The sequence below is a fragment of the Mobula birostris genome, chromosome 10 (genome assembly GCF_030028105.1).
Source record: "Mobula birostris isolate sMobBir1 chromosome 10, sMobBir1.hap1, whole genome shotgun sequence".
NCBI classification, from domain to species: Eukaryota; Metazoa; Chordata; class Chondrichthyes; order Myliobatiformes; family Myliobatidae; genus Mobula; species Mobula birostris.
In genome coordinates, this window is record NC_092379.1 from 108,192,624 (window position 1) to 108,214,334 (window position 21,711).

Consider the following 21,711-nt stretch of genomic DNA (forward strand, 5'->3'; position numbering starts at 1 on the left):
ATAGGTTAAGTGAGTGGGCAAGGGTCTGGCAGATGGAGTACAATGTTGGTAAATGCAAGCTCATTCACTTTGGAAGGAAAAAATGAAAGCAGATTATCATTTAAGTGGTAAAAAATTGCACCATGCTGCTATGCAGAGGGACGTGGGAGTGCTTGTACATGAATTACAAAAGGTTGGTTTGCAAGTGCAGCAGGCTACCAAGAAGGCAAATGGAACGTTGGCCTTCATTGCTAGAGGAATTGAATTTAAGAGCAGGGAGGTTATGCTGCAACTGCACAGGGTACTGGTGAGGCCGCACCTGGAGTACTGCATTCAGTTCTGGTCTCCTTACTTGAAGAAGGATATACTGGCTTTAGGGGCAGTGTAGAGGAGGTTCTCCAGTTTGATTTCAGAGAAGAGGCGTTAGACTGTGAGGAGAGATTGAATCGCCTGGGACTGTATTCGCTGGAATTCGGAACTATGAGAGGAGATCTTATAGAAACATATAAAATTATTAAAGGGGTAGATTAGATAGAGGCAGGAAAGTTGTTTCCACTGGTAGGTGAGACTAAAACTAGAGGACATAGCCTCCAGATTTGGGGAGTAGATTTAGGACAGAAATGAGGAGGAACTGCTTTTCCCAGAGAATGGTGAATCTGTGGAATTCTCTGCCCAATGAAGCAGTGGAGGCTGCCTCAGTAAATATATTTAAGAAAAGGTTGGATAGATTTTTTCATAGTAGGGGAATTAAGAGTTATGGGGAAGAGGCAGGGAGGTGGAGATGAGTCATAGCCAGATCGGCCATGATCATTGAATGGTCGATGGGCTAAGTGGCCTACTCCTGCTCCTTTTTCTTATGTTCTTATTTTGATAAGTGTCTATGCCTTTATTCCTTCTGCCAATGTGCATGGACATGCACTTCCCTTTGCTATATTCCATCTTTACCCACTTTTGCAAACTGTCTTTCTGCAGACTCCACGCTTCCTCAACACCACATACCCCTTCACCTATCCCTGTATCATCCACAAACTTGGCCACAAAGCCATCAATTACATCATTCAAATCATTAACATATAATGTGAAATGTAGTAGACCCAACACTGACCACTGTGGCAGCCAATCAGAAAAGGCCTCCTTGATTCCCAATCTTTGCTCTCTGCCAGACAGCCAATGTTTTGTCCGTGCAAGTGCCTTTCTTTATGTGTGGCAACTTGTCAAAGGCCTTCTGAAAACCCAAGTACACAACATCCACTGTCTATCCTGCTTGTTACTTTTAACAGATTTGTCAAACAAGATCTTCCCTGAAGGAAACTGTGTTAACTTCAGTCTATTTATTGTTATTATTATCTCAAATTCTCATCCATAATAATGAACTCTAATATTTTACCAACCACTCAAGTCAGGCACACTGTCCCATAACTTTGTCTTTTGCCTCCCTCCCTCCCTCCCTCCCTTCTCTTGCAATTTTCCAGTCCTTTAGAACCATTCCTGTCTCCAGTGATTGTTGAAATATCACAACTAATAACTCCACTATCTCTTCAGATACCTCTTTTAGAACCCTGTACTGGAGTCTGTCCAATCCAGGTGACTTATTCAACCTTAAGACTTCCAACTTTTCCAAGATTTTGTCCTTAGTAATAATGACTGCACTCAAATCTGCCCCCCCACCACATGGCGTACCTCTAGAATTTCTGGTGTCTGGTGCCTTCCACAGTGAAAACTGACACAAATGCTGGAAACCTAGAACAAAACACACAAAATGCTGGAGGAACTCAGCAGGTCAGGCGTTTCAGGTCTGGACCTTCATCAGGACTTCAGCCCAAAACGTCGACCGTTTATTCATTTCCATTGATGTTGCCTGACTTGCTCGGTTCCTCCAGCATTTTGTGTGTTTTGCACAAACCACTTACTCAGTTTGTTTGCCATTTTCCAGCAGCCCAATGTTCACTGTTACCTCCCTTTTACTCTTCATCTGTCTGAAAGAGCTGTCGGTATTTTCTTTTACATTATTGGTAGCTTGCCTTCATATTTCATCCATTCTCCCCTCACTGCTTTTTTTAGTTGCCTTTTTATTTCAGAGAAACGGCATGGTGACAGGCCCTGCTGGCCCAATGTGTCCTTGCTTCCCGGTTACACCCATGTGGCCAATTAACCCACAAACCCGTATGTCCTTTGAAGGTCGGAGGAAGCTCACGCAGCGACAGGGAGAACGTAAAGCTCCGTACAGACTATAGAGGGAATTGAATCTGAGTCATTGGTTCTCTAACTTCCGTTAATTCTTCCCCTCCCCCTTCCCACATCTTCCATTTCCCACTCTCGCTCTTCTCTTCTCCTCACCTGCCTATTATCTCCCCCAGTGGCCCTCCTCCTTCTCTTTCTCCCATTGCTCCACTCTCTTCTCCTATCAGAATACTTCTTCAGACCTTTATCCTTTTCACCTATCACCTTCCAGCTTCTTACTTCATTCCCCCACCACCCTTCTTCACCCTCCTAGCTTCACCCGTCACCTTATAGCTTCTACTCCTACCCCTCCCTCCACCTTCTTATTCTGGCTTCTCGCCCCCTTCCTTTCCAGTCCTGATGAAGATTCTCAAGCCGAAACATTGACTGTTTATTCCTTTCCATAGATGCTCTCTGAGCTGCCAAGTTCCTCCAGCAGCGCATGGTGTGTGTTGCTCTAGGTCACTGGTGCTGTCACAGCACTACACTGCCGAGCTGCCCATTTGTCCAAACACTTTTGTGGGTGTCTAGAAGTCCTCTAGCTTCCTGCTAATTTACAGACAAAAAGTATGATATTTTATCCAAAGTAGGAGTTGAGGAACTACTGAAGGAATGTGCTTTTCAAAGAAAAAGTGTCCATGCGATATCCTGCTTAATGACTTGACACTCTGGCACCACCTAGTCTCAATGTAAGGTTTATGTAAGTAATATGGTTCAGTCTGTTATACTACGTTGAACATCAAATAAATACCCAAAAATGTGTCTGATTATTATGAAGAGACATACATTTTAGAATGTCTTATTCTTGAATTAAGCTTAATTAAAAACAGTAGCCCTGTTAGTTTAAATCTAGTTTTCCCCTTTTCCCTTTCCCCTTCTCTGACAATATACCACAAAGTACCAGATTCCGTAATAGTTATTACCCGTCAACCATCAGGCTCCTGAACCAGCACAGATAACTTCACTCACCTCAACACTGAACTGACCGCGGGACACAACCTACGGACTCACTTTCAAGAACTCTACAGTACACGTTCTCAGTGTTATTGATTAATTATTACTATTATTTGTTGTTATTTGTATTTGCATATTTTGTCTTTTGCATATTGGTTGCTTGTCAGTCTTTGTATGTAGTTTTTCATTTACTCTATTGAATTTCTTTGTTCTATGAAAATGTACTTTGATAATACATTTGATAATAATAATATATGGGTTAAACAAAAATGTCACTTGTTGAGCAGAAAATCGTATTCATCATGTTTTGGAAGATTTAGCCTTACCTCTGTAGGTAAAGTGAAGAGGGAATTCAGATGGTGTTTCTCTGTGGCCCTCCTCCATACTGTGAGTGAGCAGTATTAGAGTGGCACACTCTTTCTCTAGGCATTGTACAGCGAGGGTTAGGCTGTCCATTTGAATTTGCATGTGGGAAAATGAGAGCACCAAAGAAATTCAGTTGCCTCTATACAGCTTCTTCACTGCAGTGATGGCAGAGTAGAGATGCGATTGCTCAGAATCAGTGAGAATTGCAGGGGTCAGGCAACCTAATAAGATATTCATAACCTTACATCATCAGTGATGCAGTTGGTAGCCCATTAAATAGAGTCACAGTCAGCCATTGTTGTTTTAAAAAAAAAACTTGGCAAGATGATAAAAACAGTCTTTTTTTCACTAAGGCCACTCGGCCAACAGCAGACATCTCCCACAACTTGCTGCTGGAGGAATCTGGCCTTTAGGGATCTGATGGACCCCACAGAGATGATAGTAAGTGCCTACGGGGAAGCGGGTAGGACTGCTGAAAATTTCAGGTAACACCAGTTTGCTATTGCTGCTCGTTTCCATGATCTTAATTTTTAGAATTTCAGAAGAGTCAAATACAGGAACCACCCCTTTCTTTCCTCCCCACAAATACTTTCACCTTGTGGATTTTGGTATATCTCTGAAGTTCTGTTTTCAACTGTTGTTAACTCTTCTTTCTATATCATCCTGTATTGCCTGAAGGTTTGGAAACTGTAGCTATTAAAGCAGCTTTTAAATGCTAATGGGGATTTTGACCAAATTGAAGCAGGTTCTCTTTTCAAATATAATATTGTCAACTTTGATAGTTGTCTCTTGTTACACCATGGAACAGTTGGAAGATGGCAACTTCTCTTAAGGGAATTGGAGGGGAGAAAAGGGCATGACTTAATAAATGGCATTGGGGAAAATGGTCTTGGAAGTGAGTTGGTGATGCATTTTCTAAAAACACCTGTATGTATTTTCCTTTTCTCCATCTCCTTGTGGATTTACTTCATAAAGTCTGTGCAAATTAGAAAAAGAAATGTTCCCTGTAACCAGACCCCACCAGTGTATGAACTATTGGGGGTGGGGGTGGGTGAAAAGGATATCCTCAGCCAAAAGGTTTTCTATGGCAACGGTTGCTATTAATTAGAATCTTTAACCAGACAACCTTGGTTACTCTAGAAAAGTTTTTAAAGATTTTCAAATATTTGTTTCAAAAACTCACCACTAACAAATGTTTGAAATTTAAAAAGAATTTCACTTAATTAGTATTTATTACATAACATCAGTTTTCAATAAATTGCTGTTATCAACTGGAAATACTGTGAGAACTTGACTGTGGATTTTCTTCCATCCCAAGCTGTTTACTTTTAAACTTGGCAACCTTACCCTGGACATACCAAGACTTGTTGTAAAATTCCCCAACCTCAGCTGCAACCTCCATTACTGAGGAATGAATTTAGGGTAGGCCCAACCCTCTGTATTCTTGTACAACACCTCTTCTTTAACAAACCAATGTGTAGGGAATGAAATTGTTTAAAATGGAAGAGGCATTTGCTTTTCCTTGCAGTGCTTTTTGAAAGGTTTCAATTGGAGTAACATTCGCTGTAATTCCCTTTGATCCAATAACAGATTTGTGCATACTTCAGCGGTGTGATTCGGACTGCCACGTTGTAATCTTGCTGCACCCCGTTGAGGTCCACCCACTGATGGCCTGAAAATATTCCAACAATTTTCCTTTCCCATTCATGTTTCTCTGGCAACCACAACTTGGCATACACACCAGAACCACTAGAACCCGGTTGGGCATCACAGTGCTGGTAAATAAGATGAGGTGTCTCATTGATGATTGAGCAAAATCGATACACCAGTTGCCCAGGCCTGTCACTATCAAATCCAGAAAAGTGAATTCTATTGCCAGCCACTTGGGCTGAAGATGGCATAACTGTAAACTCCATGTATGGTTTATTATGTGGCCTCTTCAGTTCCAACAATGCATAGTCATAGTCCATACTGAGTTCATTCTGAGATCGTATCCAGCCCCTTGGAACCTGTGTGCGTTTGACCCGTGACCACCTTGTCAAGAGTTTTGGTGGAAGCTTCGAGCTTTTTGGCAACTGGGTTTTCAGATTCTCTATTAAAATCCCAACCTTTAACTTTTTTGCTCCTTTGACATAATCCTTCCCATCGTGGATGCAATGTGCTGCAGTTAACACGTGTCTCTCTGACACCAGGATACCTGTGCACCCAGTGGAGATCTTCACTGTTGTAGAAAATGGGAAGTTGAGCAGGAACTTTTTTCCACGAATATCGAACCTGCCATCCGCCCCAAAGATCTGTCGCTTGCGCCGGGACCGTGACTGCCGTGGGGTGTGCTTTTCGGAGAGCAGGGAGTCGGAGTCAAAGCCAGAGATATCTACCTTGGTAAGGGTTCGAGTGCCATTGGTGTAAATTGTTTCAAAAGAGAGATTTTCCTTCAAGTCCTCTAAGGATGGGTGAGCTTCTCTCCACAGGCACTCTGCATTGCAGTGGGTTATCAGGTCTGGTCTGGCTTTGGCAGAAAATCGCGGTTTGCCTAGCTTCACTGTTTCTTGAGGAAGGAGTATTGGGATCTTCTGTCTGTTCCAGGTTGTATTAGAGTATGTGTTAGATACCCGGGAGTGGCTGGCAAAATATAAAATAACCAGTAGAATCCTTAATCGCCCCATTGTGAAGACTGGTGTCCTGCTCAAACAGAAGAAAGATAGTTTTTGTCAGTACTGAAAATGAGGAAGTATTTTTGGTTTTAAGAAAATCAAAGGATCACAGCTTACAATAAAGCTGGCAGACTTGCTTTAGGGTCAGTTAATAATACTGTATACAGTTTCTATACATGATTGGAATATTTACAAGTAAATTTTCAACTTTCTTTGTGAAGCAGGGGGGAAAAAACCCAACTGATCTCTTATCATAAACCAGGTCCAAGAAGCAGTATATAATGCAACCATGGAAGTAGGTTTTCATTATGATTATGGCTATGTTATCAAGTGGATTAACTGCAATCATTTTGTCATGCACTACATAACACAAGTTGTATAACTTACGTTTAATCCACAACTTCATATTTAGCCACACTTTCAAAATGGTTGACCACAAATAATTGATATGGCACCTTTAACAATTTATTTTGTAACTATTCTGCTAAAATCGGTTGCTGATAGTGCTTGTATTATGGCACATTACAATCTGCCACTGAGCTCACTATAAAAAGCATGTTTACTATGGGAACTGACTAATGGTTTAATTACACCTTACTGGTTTTCTTGAAGTTTAACAATCAAAGTCAAAATATTGTTAACTGGATTCCCGGTTTAACTTGCTCTTTGAGAGTTAGTATTTTTCCTGCCTTTCTTCATTGCCTAAAAATGCTTAGGTAAATAGATTTGTAAATTGGCAAGAAAATTCTCTGTTGATACAAGAAGAAAAACTGAGCAAACTGGTCATCTGAAAGATGTTGGAAGACACATACTGTATGCGGCATTTGTCATAAAATAAATTGTACTAATGAACATTTGATGAGTTCACAGCTTTGTTGTTTAGCATGTAACGGTGGAATGATTCAGTTGTTTGAACAGGACCAATCAACTAATTAATTTTCAATGGTCTGTCAAAATGGAATTTGAATCGACTACGTAGTGACCTGTAATGCGCTTGCTTTCCTGTAGGTGGTAGTAGAGTTCTGGGAGAGAAGCTGAAAATGCACCCTGCAAAGGCAGCTCTGCATGAAAGAAAATGAAATATTTCCGTTATGAAGCCTAATTATTTTTGTCTTCAAGTACTTAGCTGCTGCTTGTAAGAGATAAGAGTGAAACTAAACTTAATATTTTTGTAGAGCCCGACCAAGTAAACTTTCCTTGTAACCAACAGAGCCAATGGGGGGAGGGGAGTTGAACATCTATTTTGTCCATCACCCCCTATTGTTTTAAATGACTGTCCAGAGCCAACATAGTGGCAAATGTATAGACTAAGAAGTATAAGAATTTATTTATTTTCTTGAAGCGAGTTATGAAACAGCATTGAGATCTTTGCCAACACTTTCTTGGCTGCTGTGCCAGTGGAAGTGTCCTAACCCATCAACAGGACTATTAGTCAGGCTAAAGACAATGACAAAGAGGAGCAAACTCCAGATGTTCTTAGGTGCCCATTGTCAGATCATTTGGAAGGACAGTAAGAAAAATGGAGGAAGCTTGGAGAACTTGCAGAACAGCCACGACCACAGAGCTGCCTTTGAGATAATGCAGTTTCACTTGGGCATGGTTCTGATGTACAAGTAGAAACTGAGCTGTCTATTTAGACAGGGCCCTTAGGTGTGCATCAGCCATGGTGTGCCTAGATTAGATAGAATTACTTGGTCTGAAGAACTTTGCCTCTTTGTTTTTATAAGAGGATTGTAGATATAATAAGATTAATAGACAGCAGAGATCCAGGAGGCATTCTTGCTTTGGGTAACACTGGCCCACCCAAAGTGGAGCACTTGTCAGGTGGACTTGAGGGCTACCTGGAAATCTTCAGCAAGTGTAATCCTCACCTGCCAGGGCCTACGTTCCAGATCCAACAAAATGTTTATGGAATACGGCTATTTTACAGCCCTGAGAGAAGGTACCTGGCCGTGAATATATGCAGCAGGTGTACATTGGAACCAAGTTTAATGACAATCCATCTGATGAAGAATGTGAAGCTCGGACCAAAAGAAGAGTGAAGTAGTTAAGCACAAGGGTTTTCGGAAGAAGGTAAAGCAGCATTTAGGCCAGGATGTATTGTAGATGTTGGAACTAGAATTAGTGCTTTAATTGTCACATGTACCGCGATAGACTGAGAAGCTTGTCTTGTACACTGTTCATGCAGATGGAACCATTACATGGGGCATTGAGGTAGTACCATTTCAAACCATCATGGAATGCAGAATAATGTGTAAAAGCTAGAGAGATGTACGGTTCAGGCAGACAGTAAGGTGCAAGATCATTACAAGGTAGATTGTGAGGTCAAGACTCCATCTTATTCTACTAGGGAACCATTTAAAAGTATTATAACAGCATGATAGAAGACTATTAAATTGATCCTAGTTGTATACTAGGAAAGTGGTCATGCAGTCATAAAGCCAAGTGTCATGGTAAAACTACATTAGTATAAAAGTGAATGTGACATCATGGTTGTGACTTTGCAATGAGAATGATCTATGGCATAAAGAATGCAGTTTCCTTGACAATTGGAACATCGAGGGCATCCTTCGAGAGACAGAAAATTGCAGTGTTAACTGTGCAATCACATGCCAGTGAAAGCAGGACAAATGTATTTCAAACACAAAATGCTGGAGGAACTCATCAGGTCAGGCAGCATCTATGGAAAAGCGTAAACAGTCAACATTTCAGGCCGAACCCCTTCTTCAGAACACTTCAGGACACTAGTCATGAAGAAGGGTCTTGGCCTGAAATATCGACAGTTTATGCTTTTCCATAGGTGCTGCCTGACCTGATGAGTTCCTCCAGAATTTTGTGTGTGTTGCTTTGGATTTCCAGCATCTTCAGATTTTCTCATGTAAGTGTATTTCAAACGTAAGGCAGCAAGTGGGATATGTCAGATGCATCACAATTGCAATAAAATACTGGTGCAGACAGTGTTGTCACAGAGGCACTTGTGAAAGCCACCTCAGAGCCAAAAAGAGGACCTGCAAAGCACTTGAGAGAATTACGCCAGGATTATGTCCTGAGAGAGGAAGATGGGTTTAGCTATTGGCAGGCAACTGGAAACTGTGCAGTTACTTCAATCTAATATGTCTCCTTTGTTAAAGAGATGTTACAGCATCTTTGAGATCCCCTGGAATGTCCTCCTTGTCCTCCCGGATGTGGGAGATCGGATTGCAAACACGTATTTGAAATATCGCTCTGCCGTATTTCAGAACATCAGCAGAGATACTATCTGTTACAAAAGTAGATATTGAGCTGACTTCAATTCTTTTCAACATGTCAGTCAGAGCTGGTGATGAGGTGTCGATAAATTGATTTTGGAATGGCAACAAGAACATTTGTGTGGAGGACAGAGTCATGGGTAAAGATTTCTTCAAAGTGTTTCTTTCAGCAGCCCTGACCAGCCTTGATATCTTGGCCTCCATTCTTGAATTTAGTGGGGTGAGTCTTCGACCATTTGAACCTGAGAAGACCTTAATTAACGCTGAAGAATTTCACTGGTTATCAGTGAGATACTGAACAGTCTTTTGGTATGTGCTGCAGTTCCCTATTTCAAGAATGCCTCGCATTTGCAGTTAACTAGCTTTTGGGCATCGTGGTCATTCTTGTCAAACCACTGGGTGTTTTCTGGAAGAGAATACAGGACTCTCTTTTATAGTGCACACAGTATTGATTTTCCACAGTTCCCTTTCTCTAGGGGTCATCAGGCTATATGAGAAGAGTTCACCTTTGCAAAGTCCTCATGACCATCCACATTTAGTTTGTCGCAGCAGCTTTTATTGTCATTGTTGTTCTTCGGCTGGCCTGCGTAAGTTCAGTATAATGTCCTGGCTATTAATGTATTCAGAGTGAAAGAAAGGCTCAGTACTGGTGCTGTTGTGAGGTAATCACATTGACACGATTTTGATGGAGGGCACGAGATTCGGGGAAGGCCTTTACTTCCAGAATTACCGAATCCCCTGATTCAGGCACAGATTGGATTGTATATTTTCAGAGAGAAATACAGTGCAATGCGGAAGCAGTTCAAAGGTTCTGAAGATCTTCTGGGAGATTGTACAGTAGGCATGACTTACTAAATTTGGCTTGGTCATGGTGTAACAAGGAACAGCGAAAGCAATCATGCTGGAATTGCAAGCTTTGGAAGCGATCCAAAGAGAGAAAGTCAGAAAAAAAAACTTTAGAACTTTAAAGCAAGTAACAGGAAAAGTTCCTTATCAGGTTTAATATCACCGGCATGTGTCATGAAATGTATTGCCTTTGCAGCAGCAGTTCAATGCAATACATGATAAGAGAAAAAAAAGTGGCAGAGTAGGAGCCAGAACGCAAGGTAGAGGAAGAGCAGTGTCACAAAGTTTGACAACTCGAAGATGCAGGTGTTGTGATTGAGTCTGTAATATTAAGTACCAAGTACAATATAGAATTACTGTAGAGATACTGTAGGAGTTACTAGCCCTGTGTTAAGTTTTTGAGAACTGTTTAAAGTTTAATTGATGCACCAGAAAGACGGTGCTTAAAAATATGTAATACAATGCATTCAGAGTAATGAAGACAATTATGTTGAAGCAACCTTTGTAGATCAAGATGTGAGATATTCTATGCTGAAATGTATCTGGGTAGTCACTGAAGTAACTAATTCATGTGTGGACATTTCAGCTGGCTTGCAACAAGCTCTACAACTTGTTGTGTAGACCAAGCAACTGAATGGACATAGTTTTAGTTGAGTGATAATTATTTGAAGTTACTCTAAAGGGAAACAGTGCAGTTTAATAAGTTTAATAAGTGTGCTTATTAAGAACTGTGTATCATATTACATGGCTTTTGATACATACTAATATCTAAAATTACTGTTAATTGAGAATTTCCTGTTGATAATTTTGCTTTTTGTTATTTGCCATTCTCAGCAGCAGTTCTAAAGAACCAAGAGATGGTGCAAATATACCCACTTTTGAGGCTTAGAAGTGCAGTTTATGGCATGGACCCAAGTTGTTTACAGACATGAAGGGCGTCGTTCAGTTCGACGGCTCTTCTTTGGAGGCCTTCAACGTCCGCAGCAGTGTGAAGCAGGGCTTTGTGGTTGCTCCCGCCCTGTTTGGCATCTTCTTTGCAGTCATGCTGAAGCACGCCTTTGGAACATCAACTGATGGTGTCTACCTCCACACCACACTGGACGAGAGGCTGCTCAGTCTGTCCCGGCTGAGGGCAAAAACCAAGGTTCGTGAAGTACTCATCAGGGACATGTTGTTTGCAGACGATGCAGCACTGGCAACACACTCTGAAGAGCAACTTCAACGCCTCATGGACAGCTTCTCAAGAGCCTGCCAGGACTTCAGCTTCACCATCAGCCTGAAGAAAACCAACGTGTTGGACCAAGGCATTGAGCACACCCCTGCCATTACCACCAACAACTACGAGCTGGAGGTAGTTCACGAGTTTACATACCTTGGCTCCACCATCACAGACAGCATCTCCCTAGACCCCGAGATCAACAGACGGATCAGATAAGCAGCCTCAACATTCGCCAGGCTGACAAAGAGAGTCTGGGAGAACAGAAAGCTGACGATGCACACCAAAGTTGCAGTCTACAGGGCCTGCGTCCTCAGCACACTGCTTTACGGCAGCGAGACCTGGAGCCTCTACTACAGACAAGAGCGGCGTCTCAACGCCTTCCACCTTCGCAGCCTGACACACATCCTGGACATCACGTGGACTGACCGAGTCACCAACAATGAGGTCCTGGCCCGCGCCCAGATACCCAGCCTCTTCACCCTGCTCCAACAACGCTATCTCCAATGGCTGGGCCACGTACACCGCATGTCAGACGGGAGGATCCCGAAAGACCTGCTTTACGGGGAATTGGCCTCCGGCAAGAGAGCACAAGGGCAGCCCCATCTTTGTTTCAAAGACATTTGCAAGAGAGACATGAAGTCACTGAAAATGAACGTCGGGAGGTGGGAGGACATCGCAAGCGATCGCTCTCACTGGAGGCTGGAACTACGCAGAGGTCTAAAAAGAGGAGAAGAGAAGCTGAGGCTTGCTGCTGAAGAAAAGTGTACTCGCTGGAAAAACAGCACCAAGACAACGCGGGAGGACAGTGCCTTCAAATGCAGTCGCTGCAGCCGAGACTGTCACTCCCGTGTGGGACTCTACAGCCACAACAGACGTTGCTCTAACACAGACTGATGCAAAACTTTCCAGGCGCAGATCCATGGTCTCACAAGACTAACGGATGCCACCACCAATCACTGGAAAGGTCATAGATGAGGCAACCCTAGTATACACTAACTATTTGTTGTTCAGTCGTTAAGTTGAGTCTGACTCTTTGTGGCCTCATGGGCCCCTGCACACCAAGCCTTCCTGTTGGAAATTACCTCTCTGAGATCCCCCAAGGTCATACGCATTGTCTGAGTAATATTATCTATCTATCATAGCCTCCGTCGTCCTCTCCTCCTTTTACCTTCTGTTTTACCTAACATGAGAGTCTTCTCCAAGGAATCCTGTCTTCCCATGATGTGGCCAAAATATTTGAGCTTTAGTCTCATAATCGATCAAGCCTCCTAGTGAGCAGTCTGACTGTATTTCTTCAAGTATTGACTTTTTGGATCGTATTGCTGTCCAAGAAACTCTTAACACTTTCCTTCACCATCCAAGTTCAAAGACATCGATTCTTTTGGATTCAGCCTTACTAATAGTCCAGCTCTCACAGCCATACATCACAACTGGAAATACCATAGACTAGGCTAAATGGATCTTCCTAACTATAACGTAGACTTTCTGATCAAGGCACCTTCTGCTGAATGGTTCACACTTAGTGAAATTGCATCCTGATCCATGTTTCATCTCCCATTCCAGTGTCCCTGCATTAAGAAGGCTCTTTGCTCTTTGGAAACTTGTCTTGGAACAACATGGGATACTGTTGTAGAGGAAGAAAATGCAGTTGCTGAATAACTTGATGAACGTATAACATGCTTATTGTTGTGTGTTGGAGGACAGACATTCAAATTGGATTGTTCATTTGCTTTCATGTCCTGCAATATTAACATTTGACTCACCATTGATATGCTGACTGTGTGGGATTTGGATGAGTAACTGGATTGAGGGATTTATATAAAGTAACTATAAGAGGCCTTTTAAGAAGTAGACAGTAAATCCACAGACAAACCACTTCCTCCTGCATGTAAACAACGAGTGTCTGAGAGAGGGTTTTGGAGGAGGAACTCAGGGTGATGTCCTTACAGCCTGTTTAAGTCTATGTGCATGTTAGTTGCCAATATCCTGGGGAGAAACACACCTTATCTTATCAAGCTACCTGCTGATGTATGGTGATTGTGTTGTTAGTTCCGGATGACAATTAACATGTACAAAGGCTCTGTAGTTGTGGGTGGGCAGCCGCGAGGGGGGGGGGGCGCGGGTGAATCAGTCCAATACAATTAAAGGGCATTTCCCATTGGGAGGCATTTGCACTGATGTTGGCTTATTTTAAAAGGAAGCCTCATCAGACGATTTGATACAAATCATCCCTCTGGCTAATTAAATGGAATTAGAAAAGTAAGAACATGGCATCAAGATTCAATTACTACTCTTACTCAAGGGATGTTTAAATACTCTTCTTAGAAAAAGGAGATACTTTAATACCCTGTTTCCAGGGATGGGCAAACAATAAATACCAAATTGGCATAAACACATGGAAAGATCGTCTGGACATTTGCAAATGTCATTTTGGTATAATAGCAAGCTGTCAAGCAATTCTTTTAACTTTGCGAAACCTAACAAAAAACTTACAATGGGAATGAAATAGATGGAAATGTAGTATTACGAATCATTCTGCTATTTTTCTAAATATTGATGCTTGATATAATTAATCACAAACAACCAATGGAACAGTTGATTCTACTTTCGTCGAGTCCCCTTTGGAGCCACCCTTCACTAAGCCAAAATAATTGTCTGCCATGCAAGGCAACATGTGTGGAGAGTTGACGTGAATAGGATAAATTAAGTCCAGCGGTTTTGAATTGTGGCAAATGTTCTCCTGTGGTTGCTGGCCCACAGGGAACTGGTTTCACATCACTCATGCTTGTTTCACTTGGGACCTGGAATCATTAGAACCAGATACAAGGATATCCTTCGTCTCATCAATCAGAGGATAGATTTGGAACCATGTCAAGCATTATTTGTTTTATTAACTTGAATTATCCAGCTTCAAACGTGGAAAAATTCACTTTTTAGTTTTCATCCTTTAATTTTCACACAGTCTTTGATCTTGCTATACATTTTTCAGTTTACACGGATTAAAGGCTGCTTTTGAGTCTGAGAGGGTGTACAGTGCAGTGGAAATAATTTGCTACCCCTTTGCTTCTCTGGGTGGTTTTACTTTGGCTAGTTGAAGAATTCCATTTAGCTGATTCTCAGCACGATGGAGTGAGGAACAACTTACTATGGTTGTGTTCTCCTTCCTCTGGAAAAAGTTATTAAAGTTATTGTTTAACTCACAAATATAAATGGACTATTGTCCATTAATTATTCCAGCAAGCAAAACGAGTTACAAATGACCTCAGAATAATCCTTTCAAATGGGAGACAGAGCTCTCCTGTACTGCATCAGTGTTCTCGTAAGAAAAGTTTGAAATAGATCATATTCAACATTCCCTCTACTTTTTTTTCACAGCTTCATGGACCAACCATTGCTCAGAGCAGGAGATTTTTACATGGCCTGAAAAATGCACGGCACTTAAAATGTTTTTTTTGTTATATGCATCCTATGAATATTGACTACATGGTGTTGCCATTCAGTGGGCAGGTGGTTTCCTAATAATGAGCTATTGACTTCCATTCTCTGCTTATTGTCACAATTTGTATCAGTGCTGTAATTTGAAACACTGACAATGTAAATTCATTGAAGTTCTAAAATTTTTCAAAGTAAAGGTTGGGATATATTTATTATTTATAGATTATATTCATTATCACATAATTGATTACTGGCAGCTTAGAGGGAATAATGATCATATTTACAAAGCTATAATCTTGACTACAATCCAAAACCAAATCAATACTTTAATTGATGCAGTAATTGGGGAATGTTTCCTTTTGATTAGCTTTGCAATAAAAATGATTATAGTTTATGATGGAAATGTCTTAATTTGATGTGATTGAAGAATTGAACTGAGCTAAGGCAGTGATGTGAATAATGTTTGCAAGCAGGATAGGTGTTTCAGCTGGATAATGGACACAGATTTTATTTTATCTTACAGTCTTATGGGGTGAACCATAAAATGTTGTAGTAAATTTTACCATTGGGTAAAGTCTCTGACAATTGAAGTAAATGTCTGCTGTATTGGGAATGGCTTTGCCACCAACTGAAGATCACAAAAGATTGCATTATTAGGAGAATTAATGATAAACGTGCTCGCCTGTGATCTCTCCACACAGTGTACACCCAGTTGCCGCTTTATTAGGTACCTCCTATACATAATAAAGTGACCACTGAGTATATGTTCATGGTCTTCTGCTGCCGCTGCCCGTCTAGCTCAAGGTTTGAAGTGTTGTGTATTCAGAAATGCTCTTCTGCACACGACTGTTATAACGTGTGGTTATTTGAGATACTGTCATCTTCCAGTCAGCTTGAACCAGTCTGGCCATTGTCCTCTGGTCTCTCTCATTAACAAGGCATTTTCACCCACAGAACTGCTGCCCACTGGATTTTTTTTTGTTTATCATACCATTTTCTAAACTCTAGAGTCTGTTGTGCATGAAAATCCCAGGAGATCAGCAGTTTTTGAGATAGTCATACCACCTCATCTAGCACCAACAATCACTCCACAGTCAAAGTCACTTAGATCACATTTCTTCGCCATTTGTTTGGTCTGAACAACAACTGAACCTCTTGACCATGTTGGCATTCTTTTATGTATTGAGTTGCTGTCCCGTGACTAGCTGATTAGATATTTATATTAATGAGTTGATGTCCAGGTGTACCTAATGAAGTGGCTACTGAGTGTATACCCAATGACTTAGCCTCCATACCATCTGTGACAATGATTTCCACAGATTCACCACCCTCTGGCTAAAGAAATTCTTCTTCATCTCTATTCTAAAGGGATACCTTTGTACTCTGAGGCAGTGTCCTCTGGTCCTAGACTCCCCCAGTATAGGAAACATCCTCTCCACATCCACTCTACTTAGGCCTTTCAATATTCAGTAGCCTTCAATGAGATACTCCCTCATTCTTCTAAGCACTAATAGGTACAAGCTCAGAACCATCAAACGCTCCTCATACATTAATCCTTTCATTCCTGGGATCATTCTCGTGAGACTCCTGTGAACCCTTTCCAATAGCAGCACATCCTTTCTTAGATAAGGGGCCAAAAACTGCTCACAATCCTCCAGGTGTGGTCAATGCCTTATAAAGTTTTATAAAGCAGCAACACAACAACATCAGCAGGAAATCAGGGAGGGAGAAAATGATTTTTATTGAATAATTTGAACATTTTCTACAACTCTATATAATCAGATAAGTTGACAGAAAATTTTAAGTTAAAAGCAGAAACATCATAATCTTTAAAATTATTGAACTTAATCACTGTGCTTAATAATATTTACCTGGGATATGTAACATATCGTTAAACTTATGCTAGAAACTAGAAGCATTTGCTAAGCACTAACTGTGGCTCTGTGCCTTTAAAATCTCACTTATCCCTCATGGAAAACAATGCACATTGCACCTTGTATTACACTAGTTGATAAGTATTTTAAGTTCTTATCAATTCATTGTTTTTCCTTGATTGTGACAGAGGAGGCTGCAAAACAGGGGGAGTTTTCACTCACTAGTAGCAGTTGTTTAACAATTCATGTATAGAACCCCTGAAGTTGCTGTTAATTTCATAAAGTAATGTAATCAAATGCTAACTGTTTCAGTACTGTAGCGATATGAATTGGCATAGTCAGTTCCTATCATAACTTGGAATACAGTTAATTAGCATTTTAAAATAACCTGATTAGAATGACAAAAATTATGTACTAGGTAAACACAAATGGAATATGGTAGATCAGTAAATGCATGCTCAAAAATGCTTTTACAACAAAATTATGGCTATTTAAATTGTTGTTAATTAATGCATCTGATTCAGTTTAACATTTTATGCTAAGATATTAAATGAAACATCAAAGCATGGAAGAAACAACAGGTATTCCTGATCAGTAGTGGAATGAAAATTTAGGATTGGTATTGTAACATTTCTTCTGAAACACCAGTCTAGAAAACGTCTTCAATGGAAGCAAATTTCATGGAACAGAAGATCTTTTCTCAGTCTGGTCCCTGCATTTGAAACTAGGAAAAGATAAAGATGTAAAATAACTCCAATGTGGAAATGGCCTTTGGAAGATATGGGAGGAAATAAAGTTTATAAAAGGGAAAAAGCATGAATTCAGAAAGTTGTGTGAGAATAAACAATTTAACTTGCAACACAGCAACTTGCTTGTTAGGTTATTTCTCAACAAGCTCAGTCCCTATACTTTCAGGCCTTTGAACATGTAGGCACTGAGCTTGTTGAGGAGCCATTCGAGCCTGTATATTAAAGATGAAATCGTTCAAAATATTATTGCTTCATTTCCCTCAGTGTCAGGAACTTTTCAGTCCCCTGTCTATGGGTTGGATTTGGGGTCACTGTTAAACATTGGTCCCTTTTTAAACAATTCTTGCTTCCTTAGTATGTTTCTGGATGAAGTAAGTGTTTGTTATGCACTTTATAACAATCTTGAAATTATTCTGTGGGAGGACATGCACTCTGCTGTGCACTGCAGTGTATAAGAACTGCAAATTAGGCAATGTTTTTCCAAAAGCCTTAAGTTAAAATAGGCATCATTGATTTTCTGAAATATAATCATTATTATTAAGCTGTTGTGGCAGCTATTTTGACAATCCTGCATATTATTCTTCTTATTGATTTTAAGACACAAGTGGCTTGTTATTGGTTTATTGTTGTCCATGTACCACGGTACGGTGTAAAGATTCTCCAGTACACCATTCCATAAGACCATAAGACAAAGGAGCAGAAGTCGGCCATTCAGCCCATCGATTCTGCTCCGCCATTCCATCATGAGCTGATCCATTTTCCCATTTAGTCCCACTCCCCCGCCTTCTCACCATAACCTTTGATGCCCTGGCTACTCAGATACCTATCAATCTCTGCCTTAAATACACCCAATGACTTGGCCTCCACTGCCGCCCGTGGTAACAAATTCCATAGATTCACCACCCTCTGACTAAAAAAATTTCTTTGCATTTCTGTTCTGAATGGGTGCCCTTCAATCCTTAAGTCATGCCCTCTCGTACTAGACTCCCCCATCATGGGAAACAACTTTGCCACATCCACTCTGTCCATGCCTTTTAACATTCGAAATGTTTCTATCAGGTCTCCCCTCATTCTTCTAAACTCCAAGGAATACAGTCCAAGAGCGGACAAACGTTCCTCATATGTTAACCCTCTCATTCCTGGAATCATTCTAGTGAATCTTCTCTGTACCCTCTCCAACATCAGCACATCCTTTCTTAAATAAGGAGACCAAAACTGCCCACAGTACTCCAAGTGAGGTCTCACCAGTGCCTTATAGAGCCTCAACATCACATCCCTGTTCCTATACTCTATTCCTCTAGAAACGAATGCCAACATTGCATTCACCTTCTTCACCACCGACTCAACCTGGAGGTTAACCTTAAGGGTATCCTGTAGGAGGACTCCCAGTTCCTGTTGCATCTCAGAACTTTGAATTCTTTCCCCATTTAAATAATAGTCCGCCTGTTTATTTTTTCTGCCAAAGTGCATAACCATACACTTTCCAACATTGTATTTCATTTGCCACTTCTTTGCCCATTCTTCCAATCTATCCAAGTCTCTCTGCACACTCTCCGTTTCCTCAGCACTACTGGCCCCTCCACCTATCTTCGGATCGTCAGCAAACTTAGCCACAGAGCCATCTATTCCATAAGCCAAATCGTTGATGTACAACGTAAAAAGAAGCAGCCCCAACACGGACCCCTGTGGAACACCACTGGTAACCGGCAGTGAATCAGAATAGGATCCCGTTATTCCCACTCTCTGTTTCCTGCCAATCAGCCAACACTCTATCCATGTATGTAACTTTCCCATAATTCCATGGGCTCTTATCTTGTTAAGTAGCCTCATGTGTGGCACCTTGTCAAAGGCCTTCTGAAAATCCAAATATACAACATCCACTGCATCTCCCTTGTCTAGCCTACTTGTAATTTCCTCAAAAAATTGTAATAGGTTTGTCAGGCAGGATTTTCCTTTAAGGAATCCATGCTGAGTTCTGCCTATCTTGTCATATGCCTCCAGGTACTCCATAACCTCATCCTTGACAATCGACTCCAACAACTTCCCAACCACCGCTGTCAAGCTAACAGGTCTATAATTTCCTTTTTGCTTCCTTGCCCCCTTCTTAAATAGCGGAGTGACATTTGCAATCTTCCAGTCCTCCGGAACCGTGCCAGAATCTATTGACTTTTGAAAGATCATTGTTAATGCCTCCGCAATCTCCACAGCTACTTCCTTCAGAACACGAGGGTGCATTCCATCTGGTCCAGGAGATTTATCTACCTTCAGACTATTCAGCTTCCTGAGTACTTTCTCTGTCGTAATTGTGACTGCGCACACTTCTCTTCCCTGCCACCCTTGACTGTCTGGTATACGGCTGATGTCTTCCTCAGTGAAGATTGATGCAAAATACTCGTTCAGTTCCTCCGCCATCTCCTTATCTCCCATTACAATTTCTCCAGCATCATTTTCTATCAGTACCTGTATCTACTCTCACCTGACTTTTACTCTACATACTTGAAAAAGCTTTTAGTATCCTCTTTGCTATTTTTTGCTAGCTTCCTTTCATAGTTAATCTTTCCCCTCTTAATGACCTCCTTAGTCTCCTTTTGTAAGCTTTTAAAAACTTCCCAATCCTCTGTCTTTCCACTAATTTTTGCTTCCTTGTATGGCCTCTTCTTTCCATTCGAAAATTTCTTCCTTTTTGGAATATACCTGTCTTGCACCTTCCTCACTTCTCACATAAACTCCAGCCACTGCTGCTCTGCCGTCCTTTCTGCCAGTGTCCCTTTCCAGCCAACTTTGGCCAGTTCCTTTCTCATGCCACTATAATTTCCTTTATTCCACTGAAATACCGACACATCAGATTTCGGCTTCTCTTGTTCAAATTTCACAGTGAACTCAATCATGTTATGATCACTGCCTCCTAAGGGTTCCTTCACCTCAATCTCTCTAATCTCCTCTGGTTCATTACACAATACCCAATCCAGTACAGCCAATCCCCTAGTGGGCTCAACAACAAGCTATTCGAAAAAGCCATCTTGCAGATATTCTACAAATTCTCTCTCTTGAGATACGGTGCCAACCAGATTTTCCCAATCCACTCACATGCTAAAATCCCCCACAATTATCATAACACTGCCTTCCTGACAAGCCTTTTCTATTTCCTGTTGTAATTTGTAGTCCACATCACTGCAGCTGTTTGGAGGCCTATAAATAACTGCCATCAGAGTCCTTTTACCCCTGTGATTTCTTAGCTCAACCCATAAAGATTCTGCACCTTCCGATCCTATATCACCTCTTTCTAATGATTTAATATCATTTCTTACCAATAAAGCCACGCCTCCCCCTCTGCCTACCTTCCTATCCTTCCGATACACCGTGTATCCTTGGACGTTCAGCTCCCAGAGACATGCATCCTTTAGCCATGTCTCAGTGATGGGCACAATAACATACCTGCCAATCTGTAGCTGTACGACAAGATCATCCACCTTATTCCTTATGCTGTGTGCATTTAAGTATAACACCTTAAGACCAGTATTTGGTACTTTTCGCTTTGATTTCACCGCAACTTCATTGTGCTGCAACTCATCCCAATGGCTACACATTTGCCCCATCACCTGCCTGTCTTTCCTGACATCTTTACTGCTCACTATCTTACATTTATTTCTGTTTTCCCCTTCCTCCGCTCTATTATTCCGGTTCCCATCCCCCTGCCAAATTAGTTTAAACCCTCCCTAACAGCTCTATTAAACTTTCCTGCCAGGATATTGGTCCCCTTCGGGTTCAGGTGTCCTTTTTGAACAGGTCATACCTCCCCCAGAAGAGATCCCAATTATCCAAGAATCTGAAGCCCTGCCCCCTACACCAGTCTCTCAGCCACACATTCATCTGCCTGATCCTACTATTCTTGCCCTCGCTAGCACGTAGCACAGGTAGCAATCCCGAGATTTCTACCCTGGAGGTCCTGCTTCTCAGCTACCTTCCTGACTCCCAGAAATGTCTCTTCAGGACCTCCTCCCTTGTCCCATCTATGTCATTCATACAGATCACATCATTACACAGGGAATTGAGGCAACTCAAAGCAGAACAAAGTGGAAAAGCTATAGAGAAAGTGCAGTGCAGGTAGACAATAAAGTGCAAGATCATAGTGAAGTGAAGAGTCTATTTTATAGTACTAGGAAACTT

The 21,711-nt window shown here is 41.3% G+C and overlaps 1 protein-coding gene across 1 annotated transcript in view; it reads right to left on the reverse strand.

Annotated features, from left to right (window-relative positions):
* Positions 1–1,433: 1,433 nt before the first annotated feature.
* The window catches only part of LOC140204236 (serine protease 23-like), a 40,441-nt gene continuing 20,163 nt past the window's right edge, over positions 1,434–21,711 (reverse strand). The window contains exon 2 of the mRNA XM_072270777.1: positions 1,434–6,201. Within this exon, the coding sequence (XP_072126878.1) occupies positions 5,064–6,185 (1,122 nt within the window). The 5' untranslated portion in view covers positions 6,186–6,201 and the 3' untranslated portion in view covers positions 1,434–5,063. The remainder of the gene's footprint in view (positions 6,202–21,711) is intronic.